Source organism: Rhinolophus hipposideros (assembly GCF_964194185.1).
Source record: "Rhinolophus hipposideros genome assembly, chromosome: 10".
Classification (NCBI taxonomy): Eukaryota; Metazoa; Chordata; class Mammalia; order Chiroptera; family Rhinolophidae; genus Rhinolophus; species Rhinolophus hipposideros.
In genome coordinates this window covers 42,187,770-42,205,504 of record NC_138056.1, presented here as the reverse complement: position 1 = coordinate 42,205,504, position 17,735 = coordinate 42,187,770, and the positions used below count along the sequence as shown (strand labels likewise).

The 17,735-nt window shown below is 44.1% G+C and overlaps 1 protein-coding gene across 8 annotated transcripts in view; it reads right to left on the bottom strand.

Annotated features, from left to right (window-relative positions):
* SCUBE2 (signal peptide, CUB domain and EGF like domain containing 2) overlaps positions 1–17,735 on the bottom strand; it is a 57,671-nt gene that overhangs the window by 31,784 nt on the left and 8,152 nt on the right. For 7 of the 8 annotated variants that reach the window (XM_081064909.1, XM_081064908.1, XM_081064905.1 and 4 more), the window contains exons 4-9: positions 15,034–15,168; positions 10,357–10,482; positions 7,826–7,942; positions 7,006–7,095; positions 2,301–2,417; positions 1,250–1,372 (exon numbers count right to left, since the gene is read on the bottom strand). In XM_081064909.1, the coding sequence (XP_080921035.1) occupies positions 1,250–1,372; positions 2,301–2,417; positions 7,006–7,095; positions 7,826–7,942; positions 10,357–10,482; positions 15,034–15,168 (708 nt within the window). The remainder of the gene's footprint in view (positions 1–1,249; positions 1,373–2,300; positions 2,418–7,005; positions 7,096–7,825; positions 7,943–10,356; positions 10,483–15,033; positions 15,169–17,735) is intronic. The other variant, XM_081064910.1, reaches the window with a different exon arrangement.

Genomic DNA, 17,735 nt, shown 5'->3' with positions numbered 1-17,735 from the left:
TCACTTTCTGACTTCTGTTATTAACATCAGCCAGTTGTCGAGAAAGTAGACTTGTCCAGTAGCTGACTTTGGCTGCTCACAACAGGCTTTTGCTTTGCCAAAAAAAATGAGATCACTTCTCTAATTCCTTTTTAATGTGTTTACACAGCTTAAACAGTATTTCTTGCTCTATACATTATGAAACATTATGTGGAACAGCAGATTTGCTTTCCAAGTCAAATGGAAGAAAACCACACAATAATCATCTAGAATGAACTCACTGAATTTAAAGGGGGCTATACATCTGCCTAACAAAATATATATTGAGAGAGAGAGAGAGAGAGAGAGAACCCTAATTCACACCATAAGGTAAAAAAAGGTAATGTTAATCTTTAGTATCTGATGTAAAATCAGATGTTGTTTTCTGATTTTGATTTAATTCTGGGATTTCTGACAAAACTGAGTTTGGCTGTTCTTATTTGTAGACATGGAACAGGAGTAAATGACGACACATCTTTTTTGAGAGCTTCTTCCTGTATATCAATAGGGCATAAAAGGTACTCATCTGAAAAGATAAGTGATGCCTCCCACTCAAAACAGCTCACCACCCCCCCCAAATAGTTACTGATATCAACAACTGCTGCCCTTCCTTCCCACACCCCTTATGTGGGAGGGATGCCTCTGAGAAGAGGTCTGCAATCCTGCCCCACAACCAACCAGCTTCTCCTCCACTCAGTCCCCTCCCTCCCTCTTCCCAAGCACCAAAGGCTGGTCACTCAAACAAGGACCATAAGGAAGAAACCAACTGGTACATGATCTTGGTTATGGGTTGACCCCATCTTTTTACTAGGAAAAGGTATGTTATAATAACTAAGTCGACATATTTTTGCCACCAAATTTTGTTATAAAATCCTAACATTAAAGGAAATTTTAGAAAAGGACAATTATTCATAATCTGAACATCCTAACACAGCCCTGTTTGCTTTCTCTGATCCATTCCATTTCCAGCAGCGAGCTCTGCTATAATCACACCAGATGGGTTCTTTGAAGGATTCTCTAATCATTCACAGCTTAATTTCCAAAATATACCTGTAAGCTACATCAGTGATTTTATTCTACCTATCAGATGAAATAAGTGAAGCACAGGTTGGAGGTTGGGTTAATGACTCTGTCAAGAAGCCCAGTGAGCCAGTTTCTGCCAGGGTGGGTTTTTGTCTTCTCTGATCCAACCAGCGGACATTGCACAGCAAAGCGACGTTTCAGCACATACCTTGGCAAGACTTCTCATCTGTTAATAATTTAAATCCCTTTTTGCAGCTGCAGTCAAAGCTGCCCACGGTGTTTTTGCAGAAATGATCACAACCTCCATTGCGGGTCTGGCACTCATCAATATCTGTAACAGGCAAGCATCGGCAAATCAGACAGCCATACTTGCCTTGTATTCCACAAGTCCCTGAGGTGCTATTGTGTGTGCTTCATGATCCTCTGAAACAAAAACAGACCCATACAAGCATTTAAGAATGTTTGCTGATGTTTTTAATCTTACACATGCTGGTCAATTTTGAAAGACAAGTGCTTCATGCCCTGAGAATTCTGACTTACACTGCCCTTGATTAGCATCAGGAAACAATCTATGGAAAAGAATGGTGATGTCCTGTTATATGGTCAGCCTTGCTCTGCTCTCTTAAGATAAGAATTCCCCCTTTGGTATACTTTCTGCTCCAGTTTAATGATTAAAGTTATAAGGAAACAGGACATTTGTTTTGGCAAATTACACAACGATCAAATAGTCTTAATGCTTTTAAATGATTCCTGATACATTAATCTTATCTTTTCTCACTTTCATCTGGTAACTGCTTATCTACTTTTTATCATGTTAAAGAACTAAGCCTTTGTACTCTTGCCCATGAAATAATAGCAGGTCATTGGGGTCTCTGTTCATCAGTAAAAATTAAAGGTACAGTTATTCATTAAGTTCTCTGGATAACAATCTTGGCCGTACTCTTGCCCATGAAATAATAGCAGGTCATTGGGGTCTCTGTTCATCAGTAAAAATTAAAGGTACAGTTATTCATTAAGTTCTCTGGATAACAATCTTGGCCGTTATTTACACAATAATCTCCAGGCTGTTATTTATGATATGTTGATATTATCTCCTGCAAATGTTCCCTTGAACATCTGTCTTTATCTAATAAGTCCACTGTCTGAAATGGATTATTTGATACTTGTAGAAGCTGACCTTCTCAACACTTAGTGTAATTAAGTTGGTTCTAATTAAGCTTGCTCAATTATAACATTCCACTAGCCCAGGGAAAGGCTACCTTTACAGGTCTTTCCATCCAACTGGAGAGTGAATCCAACGGGACAACTGCAATGAACACCTGTCGAAGTATCCTTACAGGTGCGATCGCAGCCTCCATTGTTGACAGCACATGTTTCTGACGAGGAGGTAAGGAAAAGGCCATTAGCTTCCTAAAGAAGTGCTGACACAGGCGGGAGGAAAGGTATATTGGTGCAGTATAAGTACTTGACAAAGGTCATAAAAGCCAAGAACCACGGTAGTGTGTTCACTGTTGTATTCCCAAGTCTCTGCCACCAGTAGGTGAGATAGAGGGAGAGCAGGTGCAGCTCCTCCCACCCACGTAAATAAGTGACCCTCTTTTTTTTTAATTGGAGAATATCGGGGAACGGTGTGGCTTTCCAGGACCCATCAGCTCCAAGTCAAGTCATTGTTTCAATCTAGTTGTGGAGGGCACAGCTCACTGGCCCATGTGGGAATCCGACCAGTGACCTTGGTGCTATAAGCACTGCGCTCTAACCAACTGAGCCAACCGGCCGCCCCATAAGTGACCCCTCTTAATGTGGTGACCAGAGGGGTAAAGATGCCTCTCCCAAACTGCTGAGCCTTTCCCTTCCACTGGCAGATTTGAAGCCACTAAAACTTCCTGTTGATCCACAGCCAGTGACCTGCTAAGTACGACACATCTGGCAGGCTCGATGTGAATGCAGAACAGGGGGGTGTTCCTCCCTTAATCCTGAACTCTTTCCCTTCCATGTGAGTTATGGGCAAAGCAAGAAAGGGTAAGCATTGCCCACCCCAATCACTCCCTTGCTGCAGACCAACGGCTTCTTCCTTGCAACTGCCAAGTACCTCAGATTAGAAGTTTACCTTTCCCTGAAAGATCTGTCAGAACTACATGAAAAGTCAGCCACAGTTGTTAAATTGCATCTATAGAAATAAGGAACAATAAGCAAATGGCCTTCTAGTTCTGCATTTCACACAATTATTCCAAGTAACAGACAAATGCTCTTCAACATTCATTCAACTGTTAGCATATAAGCATCCAGAAACCTGATTTTCCATAGCTACCTCATTGTAGAGCCTGGGGGGATAAGCTTTGTTCTAATTAAATATGATAGAACATGTATGTTTATGTTTCCTCTCAAAACCTCACTAAAATGAGAGTAAATAGATTTTTTTACAGTATAAATCCTTAAGGACAAAGAAAAGAGAAGACAATAGATGAAAGATGTCAAATATTCTGGAAGTGGCATGTCAGTGGAGGAGCAGTAACTGGCAGAGCAGAAAACTAAATCCTAGCGGTTTCCAGAGGAGGTACTAACAAGTGGTAAGCTCATGTGAGCTACAGAATCTCACAAAGACTCAAAAATTGGAGGTACTAAGTTATTCTAGAGGCAGAGAGGAGGATGGGGTTAAAACCAGAAAGACTGATTCAAAATGTATAACAAATAGATAAATCCCCACGTCCCCTCCCAAATTCTACAACCAGATGGCTATCGGTCTGCTGTTTGGGCTACGGCAGAGAAATGTATCCTCTGGAGAAGTGTGACCAGAGAAGCACTGGACTCAAGGGCACCAGGAATAGCAGAGGGGTACGGGGAGGCACTGTCAGTGAAAGTCGTACCCTAAAAAGAGCAATCAAAAATTCTTATCCCCCCTCGACTCCCAGAACGCTGGCAGTCAAGCCTATGTCCCCTCAGCAGGAGATTGAAGGGCTCCTCTCCAGCTACATTGACCTGCCCACGTGAAAAGACCTATAGATACTGGCATTTGAGGATCTCCAAATGAAATGGCTGAGTCACTACCTCGTCACTTAAGCTAAGCATAAAGCCCACCAGCTGACAGAATATCTAGTCGGCGTTTTAGTATTTCACTATTAAATATGAAAAGTCAGCCAAGAATCACCAGAAGTTTCAGGAAAGCCTCTCATGTGAAATAAATACACCAAATAAAAAAAACAGGGTAAAGATAATTTGGAGGAAACAAAGATAATACAGGAAACGAAAGAGAAGTTTTTAAAAATCTCATAATTAATTTCCTCAGAGAGATAAGAAAAGCATCCATGAAATAAGAACAGGTTCCTACAGCAAAAGACCAAAGCAAAATTCTTGAAAGCAGAAATTTGAAAAGAATCCTGCAGAAGGATTAGGGGAAAGAAGAAGAAGAAGACGAAAAATCTCCTAGAAAGCAGAACAAAAACATAAAGACTAGAAGAAAATTGGAGGATCAGTACAGGAATTACAACAGCCAGCTAATAGGAGTTTCAGAGAGAAAGAACAGAGAAAATGGAGTGATGACAATTATGAGAGAATATAATATAAGAAAGTTTCTTAGAGCCAGGGGACTCGAATGTCCATATTGAAAAGGCCAAATGAGTGCTCAGCATAACAAGCAAGAAAAGTCCCACCATGAGGGACATTATTGTGAAATTTCAGATCACAGGAACAAGGAGAAGACCCTAAAAATATCCAGAGAGAAGATTACGCAAGTTCCATATACAGGATCAAGAATAAAAATGACTTTAGACTTCTTGAAACAACACTGAATGCTTGAAAACAATAGAGCACTATTCAAAACTCTGATGGAATATTCTTTCCAACTCTGAATTCTACACTGAGCCAAATTCTCAATGCAGGGTGAAAGTAGAATATAAAGCCATTTTCAGATGTGCAAAGCTTTTTAAAATCTAGATTTACCCATGCAAACGAATAAAAAAGAAGACATGGGATCCACCAAAACAGGAGAGCGGTGAAGGGAATTCCAGCCTGGTGCTAATGGGAAGGCCCAGATGAGAGGTGCACAGCCGGCCTGGGGAGTCAGGCTCACTGAAGCAGGCGGAAGCCTCAGAAAAGACTTCTTAAGAAGAAAATGGAACGGATAAGTTAACTATTATATTTGAATACACTGAAAAGGGTTTTAGAGCTCTGCCAGAAATTTGCAAAAGAACTGGTAAGAGGTACTTAGAAAACTAAGCGAATAAAAAAAATACAATCATAGCACATTACATGCCTCGGGTGAATCGTATTTACATATTCATAGGCACAGTAGAGTAAACACATAATATTGACATAAATTGTGGTAAAACCATGTTAAAGGTATGGAAGAGAGGGGGCGGAGAAGAGAGAGAAAGCGAGAGAGAGAGAGAGAGAGAGAGAGAGAGAGAGAGAGAGAGAGAGAGAGAGAGAGAGAGAGAGAGAGAGAGAGAGTTAGGGGAGGGAGCAGAGGAGCTAAAATGTAGTGTTCTATAGTAGAAAGTCAAAAGCTAATATCTAGGGGCAGCAGGATGGCTCAGTTGGTTAGAGCCCCAGCTCTCAGCAACAAGGTTGCCAGTTCAATTCCCGCATGGGATGATGGGCTGCTCCCCCTGCAACTAAAGACTGAAAACGGCTGCGACTGGACTTGGAGCTGAGCTGCGCCCTCCACAACTAGATTGAAGGACAACGACTTGGAGCTGATGGGCCCTGGAGAAACACACTGTTCTCTAATATTCCCCAATAAAAACTTTGGGGGGAAAAAAGCTACTATCTAAAATTGACAGATCAAGAAATAATTGGAAATAACGAGAATATCTCAAACTGGATAAAAAAGAGAAATAACTGTATACACTTCAGTTTTCAGAAATATGGGGGAAGTGGAGTCAGGAGAAGAAACAAATAGAATTAAAAATTGTTGCCTCTGGTGAATGACATGAAGGAATGGGAATTTAGGAGACAAGGAAATGATGTGTTTCATTACAAGCTTAATAACACTAATTAAGTTTTTTTAAAGTTTTTATATTATTCATATGGACTATTTTAATTTAGGCAATTTAAAATTTTAAAAGGGCAGAAAAGAGCTCAGAAATGTCACCTGCCTATTAACCAAGAGTTGCTCAGTACCTCACCTGACTGTTAAATCTGAACCTATCGAAGATGGATTTTGTTTAGGTCAAGCCAAGCTTCCCCCAGAACACTAGTGTGTCAGAGGATCTGTCTGATTCCCACCCCCACGGCCACTGCCTCCACTTCTGCTCTCATCTCCAGCTCCGCCGTTGGACCTGCTGGAAGACCTTCCCATGTCCCACAGCCAAGTGCCACTCTTGTCCATTCATCTCTTCTGCCATTAACATGAGCTCAGTCAGAAAGAGAAGACTCAGTGGACAACAAAACCAGACAAATCACCATGTTAAGCGAGGGGCTGCCCAAAGTGCCTCTCTGGCCACAGATTCTCAGAAAGAAGAGAACTAACAGTCACGGGCCACCTACTAAGTCCCAGACATTGGACTCTGGGCACTTTTGCATATTATTATCTTAACTGAGCTTCCTGAGAACCCTAAGAGGTAGATGTTATGACCTTCATTTGAAAGAAAGACCAGGAGACAGAGGCTTAGGACCAGCGTGCCTGGGTCTCACTGCCAGTCAGGGCAGCACAGAATGCCAACCGGTTACTCTGACCCACAACACCAAGCGCTTTCCATAATACCAGGGTCTCGGATGGTGACTAAGCAAGAGCAGTGTGAGAAGATCAGACACACCCTGGCTTGACCCCGGTACAGCTGGTGACCCCGGTACATCTGGTGACCCCGGTACATCTGGTGACCCCGGTACAGCTGGTGACCCCGGTACAGCTGGTGACCCCGGTACAGCGGTCTGAGGGCGCATGGGTCCCAGGTTCAGGCCTAATGTGTAAGTTGGGGCGGGAATGGACAATGACAGTGGCCAGGGGAGGGTGGGGGAGGTACCTACCCATGAGCAGCCGCCGTTTCACCCGTTTGTCCCCGTCCGCCACGGATGTGGCATTGCTCTCTGTCACCTCCAGGGCAGTGTCCTCTTGCTCTACAAGAGACGAAAACGAGCTCAGTGCTGACCGAATGAGTCAGATTACTCATCCCCTGCACAACCACTTCTGCTAAACCCCAGACATGAGAACAATGTAAGATATGTGACTGCTCACTCAATAAAAATGTGCTGCAGTGAGGCTCTGTGGGAAACAGCGTGCGAGATGGCCTCAGAGCCTTAGTAAACATTAAAAATGGAAAAGATTTTTGAAGTACATTGTACTGACCAAAGAGACACTAGGGAATGCAAGCTTCAGATTCACTCCAGTACCCTCAGTCCAGGACAAAGAGAACCTTGGGCCTGGGAACCTCTAAAATGTAGGTAACAAAGGACACACGTGAAAGACAGGGCAGGCATACCACCAGAAACACGCAACTTGGTCCTGCTGACCCTAAAGGCCACCGTGTCATCACAAACAGCTAGCTTTCACGTTGTGTCACCCTGGACCTTTGAAATGTGTTGTCCCAGTCTCCAGAACATTAGCTTCAGGAGCGGCCCAGTCCAGGAGAGAAGAAAGGGCTTTCCAACGTCGCACAGGGAAAATGGGACCCCCATCCCAGGCCTAGACCACTCCCCTGCCACATGTGAAGCAGCACGAGACCTGTTTGGGGGCAAATGCACTGGAAACTCCCTGTATCTGGTGTAAACACAGTTAATATTTAGGGTTAGGGTTAAGGATAGGCAGGTTAGAACAGACCCTCCCCCAGTGTGGGGGGTCACCACTCACCAAGGCAGCTCCTCCCATCTGTGTGTATCTTGTACTGTGGATGGCAGCTACACTCTGGGCCTTCAGCTGTGTCCTCACAGGAGTGCTGGCACCCACCATTTCCATGGTTACAGGTCACTGAGAGGAAAATGAATCAACACATAAAGCACTGAGTTCACAACCAGGGCTGTGTTTGCTCCAGAGGAACTCTGATTTTCATCCCACAAGTATTTGAGCACCTAGTATGTGCTAGGCAATGTTCAGGGAAGATATAACCCCACTCAGACCTTGTCTCTACGGAAACAGATAATCACAATATACAATGTAGAAATGCTGAATGACAGATGTGAGCAAAATTAGATAGGAAGATGCAGATGGGAAGGTGAGGGGTGGGGGTAGATTTTCACTATTTAAGGGAAATTATACCAAAAGATTCTGGACTACTGCTTTATTATTCCAGCATAAGTTTATATATTAATATAGCTGTACTGGGACTCTGGGAAATGCAATAGTACTTTATGCCTGGAACAAATATGCAGTATTTAAGTTGTACACATGTGTTAGAATTTCTCTCATTAGATTCCATCTGGATTAGTTAGAAGAAAAAGTAATCAGAGGAAATGATGACTCTTCGCACACAATTAACGCAATGCTAACCAATAATTACAAAGACTATATATGAAGGCATTGATGACAAGCCAAAAGAGAAAAAAGTCAACTACAAACCTATCTAGTCATCAAACTGAACAGTGGATATACCTCTGGCAAAGGAAATGGGAGGGGGAAGGTTATATGCTTTCTTTACACACTTTGGACTGCTTAAATTCTTACGTAGATAGGCATTTGTAATTTTTCTAATTAAATGAACTAAATGCATATTTATGATGTGAGAAAGAAGCTGTTCTGTGATTATAATTACACAAAAGTTTTTGCATATGAACAACTAAATAGGAATATGAAAAAGTGAAACAGCTGGTTATGTGGTGGAATTCTGGATCTTTTTTTTCTTTTCTCAAGTGTGATTATAATATTATTTAAGCAGTGACATCTTAAAAACATTTTAAAAAGAAACTTTCTACTGGTCCCTGAAAAACGGTGAAATGCTGAGCATCTCACTCTACAGGTGAGTCATAGCGGACCTGAGTCTCCTTTTGAAGATACCTGGAGACGAGACAAGTGGTCTTCACTCTGCTTCGCCCACTGGAAGCCTTCAGGGACAGCCTCACTCTTTGGAACCTCACAGGTCTGTCAGAACTTGTTTGTGCACGTGGCACCAGCCCTGGTTTGGCAGTCTTCGAGTCTACACTCTGCTTTGTGATGGAGACAATGGGGAGAAGTCTCTCCTCAGCAAAACCGGCTCCTCCTCTCTTAACCACTAAGGTCTACTCACTGTCAAATACTATCCCTAGCAAACTGCAAGGGCCTCCTGAAAGATCCGTGGCTTTGGGAAGAGTGCCTAAAGGGAAACCCTCAGTGTTTCCTCTGGCATACATAGTGGTTTAGGAACACTTTTCATGGCCGGTTGTTTCCTATTATTCGTTGGAGTTTCATTATTGTGTTTCATCATTGTGTGGCAGCTGTGTCTGGACTGTGTACACCATTCATTGATCCATTAATTATACCAATGTGGATTGAGCACATCCTGTGGTAGGCACCAGGAAAAGACAGAGAGGCAAAAGTAAGACAAGGTCCCTGAGGTGGAAGAACTCATAGTTGGGGAGACAGACACATGAATACACAATTTAAACCAGAGTGTCATGCCCGAGAAGTGAGGAATAATGGTGCTATGGGAGCCAAAATACAAAGTACTTACCTTGTCTGAGGCCATCGGAGAGGATTCTGAGTAATATAGCATGGTGACCAAGAGCACAAGCTTTATAGCTAGGCGGGCCCATGTTTGAATCCTAATTTTCCCTGTGTGACATGCTGCTTTACCTTCTCCACAATTTTCTCAACTAAAAATGAGGATAATAATACTTAGCTCCTGGGGTGGTGATTGTAAGAATTAAATGGGACATGGTACATCTTTGGACAAGACTTTGCACACAAGAAATGCACATAAAATGTTATATAGGATATTGAAGGCTGAGTAAGAATTCACCAAGCCAGGAAGGGACGAGACCTTGGAAAAGGCTTGCAGGCATGAAAGAGTATGAGCTGTTCTCTGAAAGGCAAAGAATCTGGTGTTTGGGATAAGAGGTAGATGAGGCTTGTAAAAGAAGCAGGAACCAGGTAGCAAAGAGCTGTGATTTCCAGATAAGGAAATTTGATTTTAGTCTGTGGAAAAAGGGGAGACCCAGTCCCTCACATTCACACTGCTTACTCCTGAATTTCACTTTCTTCTGATTGGTTCCTTTGAAAAACACCATTCTCTTCCCTGTGGGGAACCACCCTTGTGCAGTGAACTGCGTACTGAGAGGTCAGTATCTCTGTCAGCTGCTTTTCCTGAAGCTGCTGCTGTGCCATGAAGTGGCATTTCTGGTGCTGGGCAGCACAAGATGGCCTCCAGGAAGGAGGGCCCCCAGCACAGGTGTGTGCCAGTCCATACTTACAGATGCAGTCTCTCTGGTTCTTGGCCAGCTCAAAACCAGGCCTGCATTCGCAGGCGACGCTGCCCCTCGGGGCCTCCTTGCAGATGTGACTGCAGCCGTGATTCTTATTCATACAGCTCAGACCTTCTGCAAAACAGCAGCATGCAGACAGTGACCAGGGTGGACCACACACCTGCCTGCCTGCATCTCCATCAGCCCCGTATTTTAAAAAATATGTCATTAAAATCAAGGCAGGTCAATTAACAGAGACATGAAAAGTTTCTTATGTCACCCAAGAGACATGATGTCTCCACTCTCTGAAAGAAGTAGGAGCCCCTCCCCCCAATAAAGTGAAAAGAAAGCACCCACCAGAAGCTCTCTGCTGGGTATGGAATCAGAGCCTGCTGACCCCAGAAAATGGTCACCCATGCTGATCAAGAATGCAAAGAGAAAAGGAGAAGAAATCCTGCAGGTAAACTGAGGAAGAGTCCAATTGTTTTCACATAATCTGAAATGATTTTCAGAAAGTTCCCACCCTCCTTTCTACTCCCACCAAATCCACACTTGGAGGTGCCTGTGGCTATTGTATTTTGGCACAACCCCATGGACACATGCCCAGGGACTTCTCTTTTGTGACCACCCTCAGTTAGTCCCTGGGCCCCGTCCTCAGCAGGCTTGGAGCATGAGCCTCTAATAATGTCATACGACAACACAACAACAAAAAGAACAGAGGGAGACACCCTACGTGGGGCTGTCTTTAGCTGCTGTATACTTCTTTTCAGATATATGATAAGTTTCATTAGCCCCAATCTTGTGGTAACAGTGGCAGGAAGCAAGAAAGGTGGTTACTTTCCTGGATGGTTAACATGCATTGAAATAATGGGGCCATAACAAAGTATGCACCTGTACGGTCTACCAGCATTGCGTCTCATCTCAGAACGAATTCTTTGGGACCCTGCCACTTGCCAGCACTCTGAAGGAACTACTACCACACCCAAGAATATTCTCATGGAAGGAGAACTGACTCTGGGTGGTGAACACACAATGGGATTTATAGATGATATAATCCAGAATTGTACACCTGAAATCTATATAAATTTACTAACAATTGTCACCCCAATAAATTTAATAATAAAAAAAAGAATATTCTCAAAACATCGGCTCAGTTTGTAGGGCACTATTAAGACATGTTTCTGGGATGCTTCTTCGAATTTGTGCAATGTGACTCTGAAGCATCTTGGCAAGTAGGGATTTTATTCTCACTGGCTCTCTACTGACCAGGCACTTTCTAATATTGGGAAGTAGCACTGTTTTAAACATGAGTATAAAAAGTTTTCATTCAACTTCCCTAGGCTCCCACACTGTTCTGTATTAAGCTGCTAAAACCTTAGCCATTTATTTGGCCATTCATTGGTTCTAATGAAGTCAAAAGTCACCTCTCTCCAATTCTCCCACAGAGCCATCGATCTATGCTTAACTAGAATAATTGTTTTAATACAAACAGATGTCATTCCTGTTCCAAAAGACAGTGTAACAGTTAATACATCCTATACACTCCTAAAACCATCATGTTTGTTATCTGACAGTTATAAGCTGTTTGAACTCTGGCACTCGATCTGCTGGAAGTTGCTGGGACTCATTCACCCCTGCCAAGGGCTGCTGTCAATTATCACAGAAAGAGGCTTGCACTGGATTGGTGGAAAACTCTCTTTGCTCTGCCTGGAGATTTCTGAAGATGTATTTTCTTCCAGTACCAAGATGGTACAGGAGGTGAGAGCTGCCTCTCGAAACAGTATCCTGCCCTCCTAGGAAGGGCCAACAAGCATTACATTTGTCATTGGGTCAGCAGAGGATTAGAAGTAACAGGTGCCAGAAGCACACAGGAGTACACATAACAGTGCCCAAGAAAAGACGGCAGTAACACCTGCAAAGTACACTCCCCAAACAGGTCAGCTGCTGGTGCTTCTTTTTCACATTGTTTAATAAGTCTGTTAAGACATTTGCAAAGTGACCTTTACTGCCTCAGAGCAATTCATTTAAACAAGAAATATTTCACAAGAACTCACTGTGTGCCAGGAGCCATGGAGATACCAAAAAGGTTGCCCTTTGATGTCATATCACATCAAGCTAGACCTAACGTTACCAGGAGATAAAGAAGGTTTAAATGGCTCTGGACATGCTGGGGGCTTTTTGAAAAGTGACCGTGAAGCTTTTCAGAGTACCCTGACTTAAAACAAGGCCACTGCTAGGGAAAGCAGATGGATCTGATCCAAACTGGGGGTCCCAGGCATGGTCTTGGCTCCCCCGCACCCCCCCAGAAATTGGCCTGGCAGTCATGTTTAGGGTTGTCAGTTCACCAGGAGCTAAACAGCTCAGAAACATTAGCAGTGCCCCATTCTGGTGGTCCCGGTCTCAGGGTCTCACTGAAAAATATTTCTGGAAATGAAATAAAAATATGGCTTGCCAACAGAGTGAGAAACATTCCACAAAGGGGGAAACAGGCCCGATGAGAACACAGCCCCTTCCTCACTATCCTGACACCTTCCCCACTACTCTGAAAAGGCAGCAGTATAAACATCTAAAAATATTCTCAGAGCAGACAAAACAAAAGAGGAATGCTCATTTTGAGAGCCTGAGCACCCATGAATAGGGACAAAGGCAGGCTGGGGCAATGGTGTCTCTCCCCAGCCTACCCCCATTACATGGGTGAAAACACACAGTCTCTCCATCAGAGCTCTGGGGTCTCTAAGGATTAAAAAAAAATCAATAGCTTGAGCTTTCCCTCAGAATCAGCTATTATATTGAAGAATACTTAGTAGAGAACTATTAAAAACAATAACTATTAAATAACTATTAAAAACAGCATCACTAGAAAATACTAGCTTGCAGTGTTACCTTCTTTGAATCACTTTTCAAGTATCACATGTGGGCTTCAAAGTCTATTTTAATACAGTTTCTAAGAGTTTAATATGCGCATCAGGGAGGAAATCCTAAAGGAATACTGTTTACAGATTGTTCTGTTTGAAGAGTTAAAACCCTAGGATGAAGGAGTCTCAATTACAAACTGCTATAATCTGCTGGCTCACGCTGACATGGATTTGCCAAGCAATCAGGTTGAAACACAACAGAAAATCACAGAAAGCACTTCCAGACCACAAATCAAATTCTTGGATTTTGGTTTTAGCTCCAGACAAATATCTTCATTTTAAATACTCTTCAGGGGTTGCAAGAATGTCTGAATTGTAGAAAATTTAGAAAACGCAGATTGTGGAAAGGAACTGCTTTTGTATTTACTTCTGTTATGAGGACCCTGCGTCTGTAATCAGTCGGGGGGCTTGCTGGAGGGAATAAAGGAGCTGAGCCACTGTTGTAGGAGTGAAAGGGTAAGAGATGAGTCACTTTGTGAGTGGGTGAGATCCACACTGCGGGTGTTCAAACAACGGCTTCACCTACAGGTCCCCACCTACCTCCTTACCGTGTGAAGAGAAAGCCAGAGTTATTTCCCAGGAAGCAGCTTTGAGTAACCAAAGGAGAAACGCCCTGAGATCCATCTTAATTCTGCCTCAGACCAGATGCAGAACTCACCCAAAGAGTCCAGAGAGACCAGCAGGAGAGTAAAACGCAACTGCTACTCTGTTAGTCCCCATGAGCTAGAGATCCACCTGATTGGAGCCAGAGTGTATGGCTAACTTGCTCAAACACTGACAGTGAGCAGGCTGGGGTGGTAAGAGCCATCAAACCCACTGCCTCCGGTGTTTTCTCTGACCATTCTTAGTACCCAAACAGGCTCCTAAAGAAGGAGCCATCATTCTTGGAAAATGAGGCAAAAATCATCTTCCACAAAGAAACCTTTGAAATGTCACTAAAACTATGATTAAAACAATAAACCTACAAATCTGTGATTACATAGAAGAACTTAAAATCACATCCTTCTTAAGTTATGAGAATGAACAAGGAGTTAATAGTCTAATATTTAGGGAACTTCCCTTAAAAACAGGCACAGGCAACCATGAGAGAAGACATACAGTCACCAAAATATGACTGTTTGGCTTAAGAAAGAGCAGGGAACAGTTAAAAAGGTAGGCCATCAGAAGAGTTTTCTGAAGATTTGTGGAGGAATGGTAGCTGTTGGCGTGGACGCAGGAAATCACACCATAAAGAACCCAAATCTGAGGAGGGGGTCCCCTGCTCCTGGAGCCCCAGAGGCTCAGTGTTCCAAAACCCAAAGCACAAGGCAGGCCAGGTCCAGCCTGAGGCTGAAAACAAGGCAAAGCCCTGGAAGTCTCCTGAGGGGGCCGCAGCCCTTCCCCACCCACCCTGGGCAAGGAGCAGGCTGGCACCTGGTGCTGTGGTTTGCAGCACGTTTTTTAAAAACTTGGCAGATTGTCCATTTCTCCTGAGACATCTAGTCATGCTTGAATTGTACTCTATTTAAAGATTAGAATCAGAGAATGTGAGTTGGAAGACACCTCAGAGCTCACCCAGTCCAACCCACTTATTTTGCCAGGTGAGGAAGTTGAAGCTAAAATAATTTGCCCAGTTACCCAGTAGCAGAGTCTGGACTCATCCTCAGGCCTCCAGACTTTCTAGAGCCCATGCTTCCCTTCTAAAATTGCTGAGGGTAGGAGTGATTCTCAGAGGTGACCCTGCCCTCCATTTCCTACCCGCCACCCCCTAACCACAACAGGGCAGAGGTACCTTCTAAGCGGTGAATGCATGTGTGCTGATTGTCACTCAGGAAAAACCCCTCCTTGCAGCGGCACTCGTAGCTCCCCATAACGTTGACACAGGTGTGCTGGCAGCCGCCATTGTTCTCTAGGCACTCGTCCACATCTGGAGGGGGAGAAGGCTTAGCCTCTGCTTTGGTGATTGTTTCAAACACCCCACCCAGCCCAGCAGCTCAGACATGCCTACTAAGCAGAGATGAGGTCTCTCTTCTGGTACCTGCATCACAGGAGCTCTCAGAATTGAAGTCGATGGGACCCCCATATAATTAGCCAACCCTCATGGTGTCAGACTCACTTAAAAAGGCCTTCCACATGCACACAAGATAATCAGTTCAGTAAATATTTATTGAACCCCTTCTCTTTCCAAAGTACTGTGCTCATGGAGACAGTAAAACATCAATGAGTAAGATCAAATTCCTTCACTGTAGGAGCATGCCCTTCACGAGGAAGAAAAAGATAAATATACAAGTAATTATGAGATGTGGTACAAAGGAAAGCAAGGTCACATCTGGTTGTGGGGCATCAGGATGGGTTTGCTGAAAAAGCTGATGAAGGCTGGGCCCTGCAGGGTTTCTTCCATTACAAATTAGGAGAAGGGATTGTAGATAGAAGAAAGCATGAGCACCAGCAGGAAGGCTGGGGAGCATGGAATCTGTTCAGATAACAGTGGTGGGTCATTCCACTGTGCTGGAGCGTGGGTACAAGCAGGGAAGTTACAAGAGACAGAGCTGGGAAGATAGATGGGGGATCACACTGCAGAGGACCTTGAATAACAAGCAAAGAAGGACCTACTTTATTTGGGAAACAGTCGGGAACCACTGGAGCAGGGGTGACATGGTCAGACCCTCGTGTTGGGAAGAATAAGGCATCAACTGTGGGAAGGATATGAGAAAGGCAAGAATCAAAAGCCTGGGAGCCTGGCTTCACACGAGTGCCTGAAATAGCCATGGCTGGTGGTCATGGGGGACTGGACCTGGGCCTGGCAGTGGGGATGCCAAGGAGGGAAGAAATGAAAGAGCACTGTGGACAAGGTGCCTGGAGGGTGGGGAGCCATGGAAACACAGGGAAGAGCAGCACTGAGTATAGAAATGGGGGTGGAGATGTGCTTGGCCCCACCAGGCAGGGAGGTAATACTGTGAGTTGCTCACAATCAGCGCTAAGTCCGGCAGGGAGTGGGAAATCTAAGTCTGATGGTTTAAAAACAGCTCTGAAGACCATTTACTGTGGTGGCCTGATAAAATGGTGGATGTGCATGAGAAAGCCAAAGGCAGAAGTGCAAGAAGGGAGAGAGGGGAACAGAAAGGAGACACCAAAGGTGGAATTCAGGAGAATACCAGGGGCAGGAGGAAGAAAGGAGACAGCAGGAGCCCCAGAGAAGCCATCAGAAAGATGGGGATGGAGATGCCTCTTCCAGTGCCATGCCCCCAGGGTGAGTTTAGGGGACTGTCCTTCCACTGTGTCACTCACGACACTCTGCACTTACCACATTGCATTCTCACAATTTTTTTTTCCCATTTGCACCTTTTGACCCCTCAAAATCTTTTACTTATCCATCTCCCCTCGATTGCAAACTCCTTGAGGCTCGAGATTTGTGTTTGATTTCGCATAGCCCTGGAACCTACAGATGTACATTAACTGTTCAGCGCATGAACGAGCAAGCAGGAGAGCACCACATCACCAGAGCCAAAGAAGAGGAGACTTCCAGAACAGTCTCAGACATGACAGAGGCTCAAGGAGAAGGCTGATATAAAAGTAACTTATTTTCTCCAGCCTGATTTCCCACGTGCCTATCACTAGCTCCTGGGCATATCCGTAACAAGAAAATTCACATTTAAATATCTGTTATCTGGTTTCAAGCTTCAGATCTTCCAGTCATCCGTCTTCCCACACTACAGAGCAGATAGATGCCTTTCTAAACTGATGGGACCCAAGCCATCCCCTAAAGCCGAACAAACTTGCCCTTCTCTGTGCCAAATGGTGAAGGGAGCACATTCCAAGGGGATAAGCCACACTGGGACACACCTGGCCTAGGTGTACCTCGGTGAGGACTCACTGTGAGCAGGAGAGGGCTGTTTCCCTGGACACCGAATACTGGCTTGGTTTTTGAGTAAAGGTATGCTCCCACCCCATGTTTATGTAACACACTCTTCCTTTTCTCCAAAGCAATTAGAAATATGTCATTAAGTTGGGTGACGCACTCCAACTGAATTAATACAAAAGTGTGTGTGTTCACATGTACACATGTCCATCACTAGGCTGGTGTTTCTCCAGACTGTAAAACTGTTTTACAACCCTGGCTGCATGTTAGAACCCTGACGCCGATCCACCTCCTGAGACACTGATATAACTAGTCTTGGATGAGACCTAGGCTGTGGTGTAATTTTAAATTTCTCAAGTGATTCCAATGTGCAGCCTGAGTTGAGAACCACTGTTACAAAACCGAATAGCTATATTGTGCTTCCAGACACTCAATAAATAGAAACTGAATTCAGGTGGGGTGAGCTGCATGGAAGAGCTGCATTGCACTTTTTAGGCTCGCGGGCATTCATATCTTGGAGGACTCTGGGTTTAGTGCCAGAGCTTAGTGGTGTTTGAACTCTGTACATTCTGGCTAATATATTTGTGACTAAGGTGTGGTTAGGGAGCTGAGGAGAGGTAAGGGCTCATCCCAGA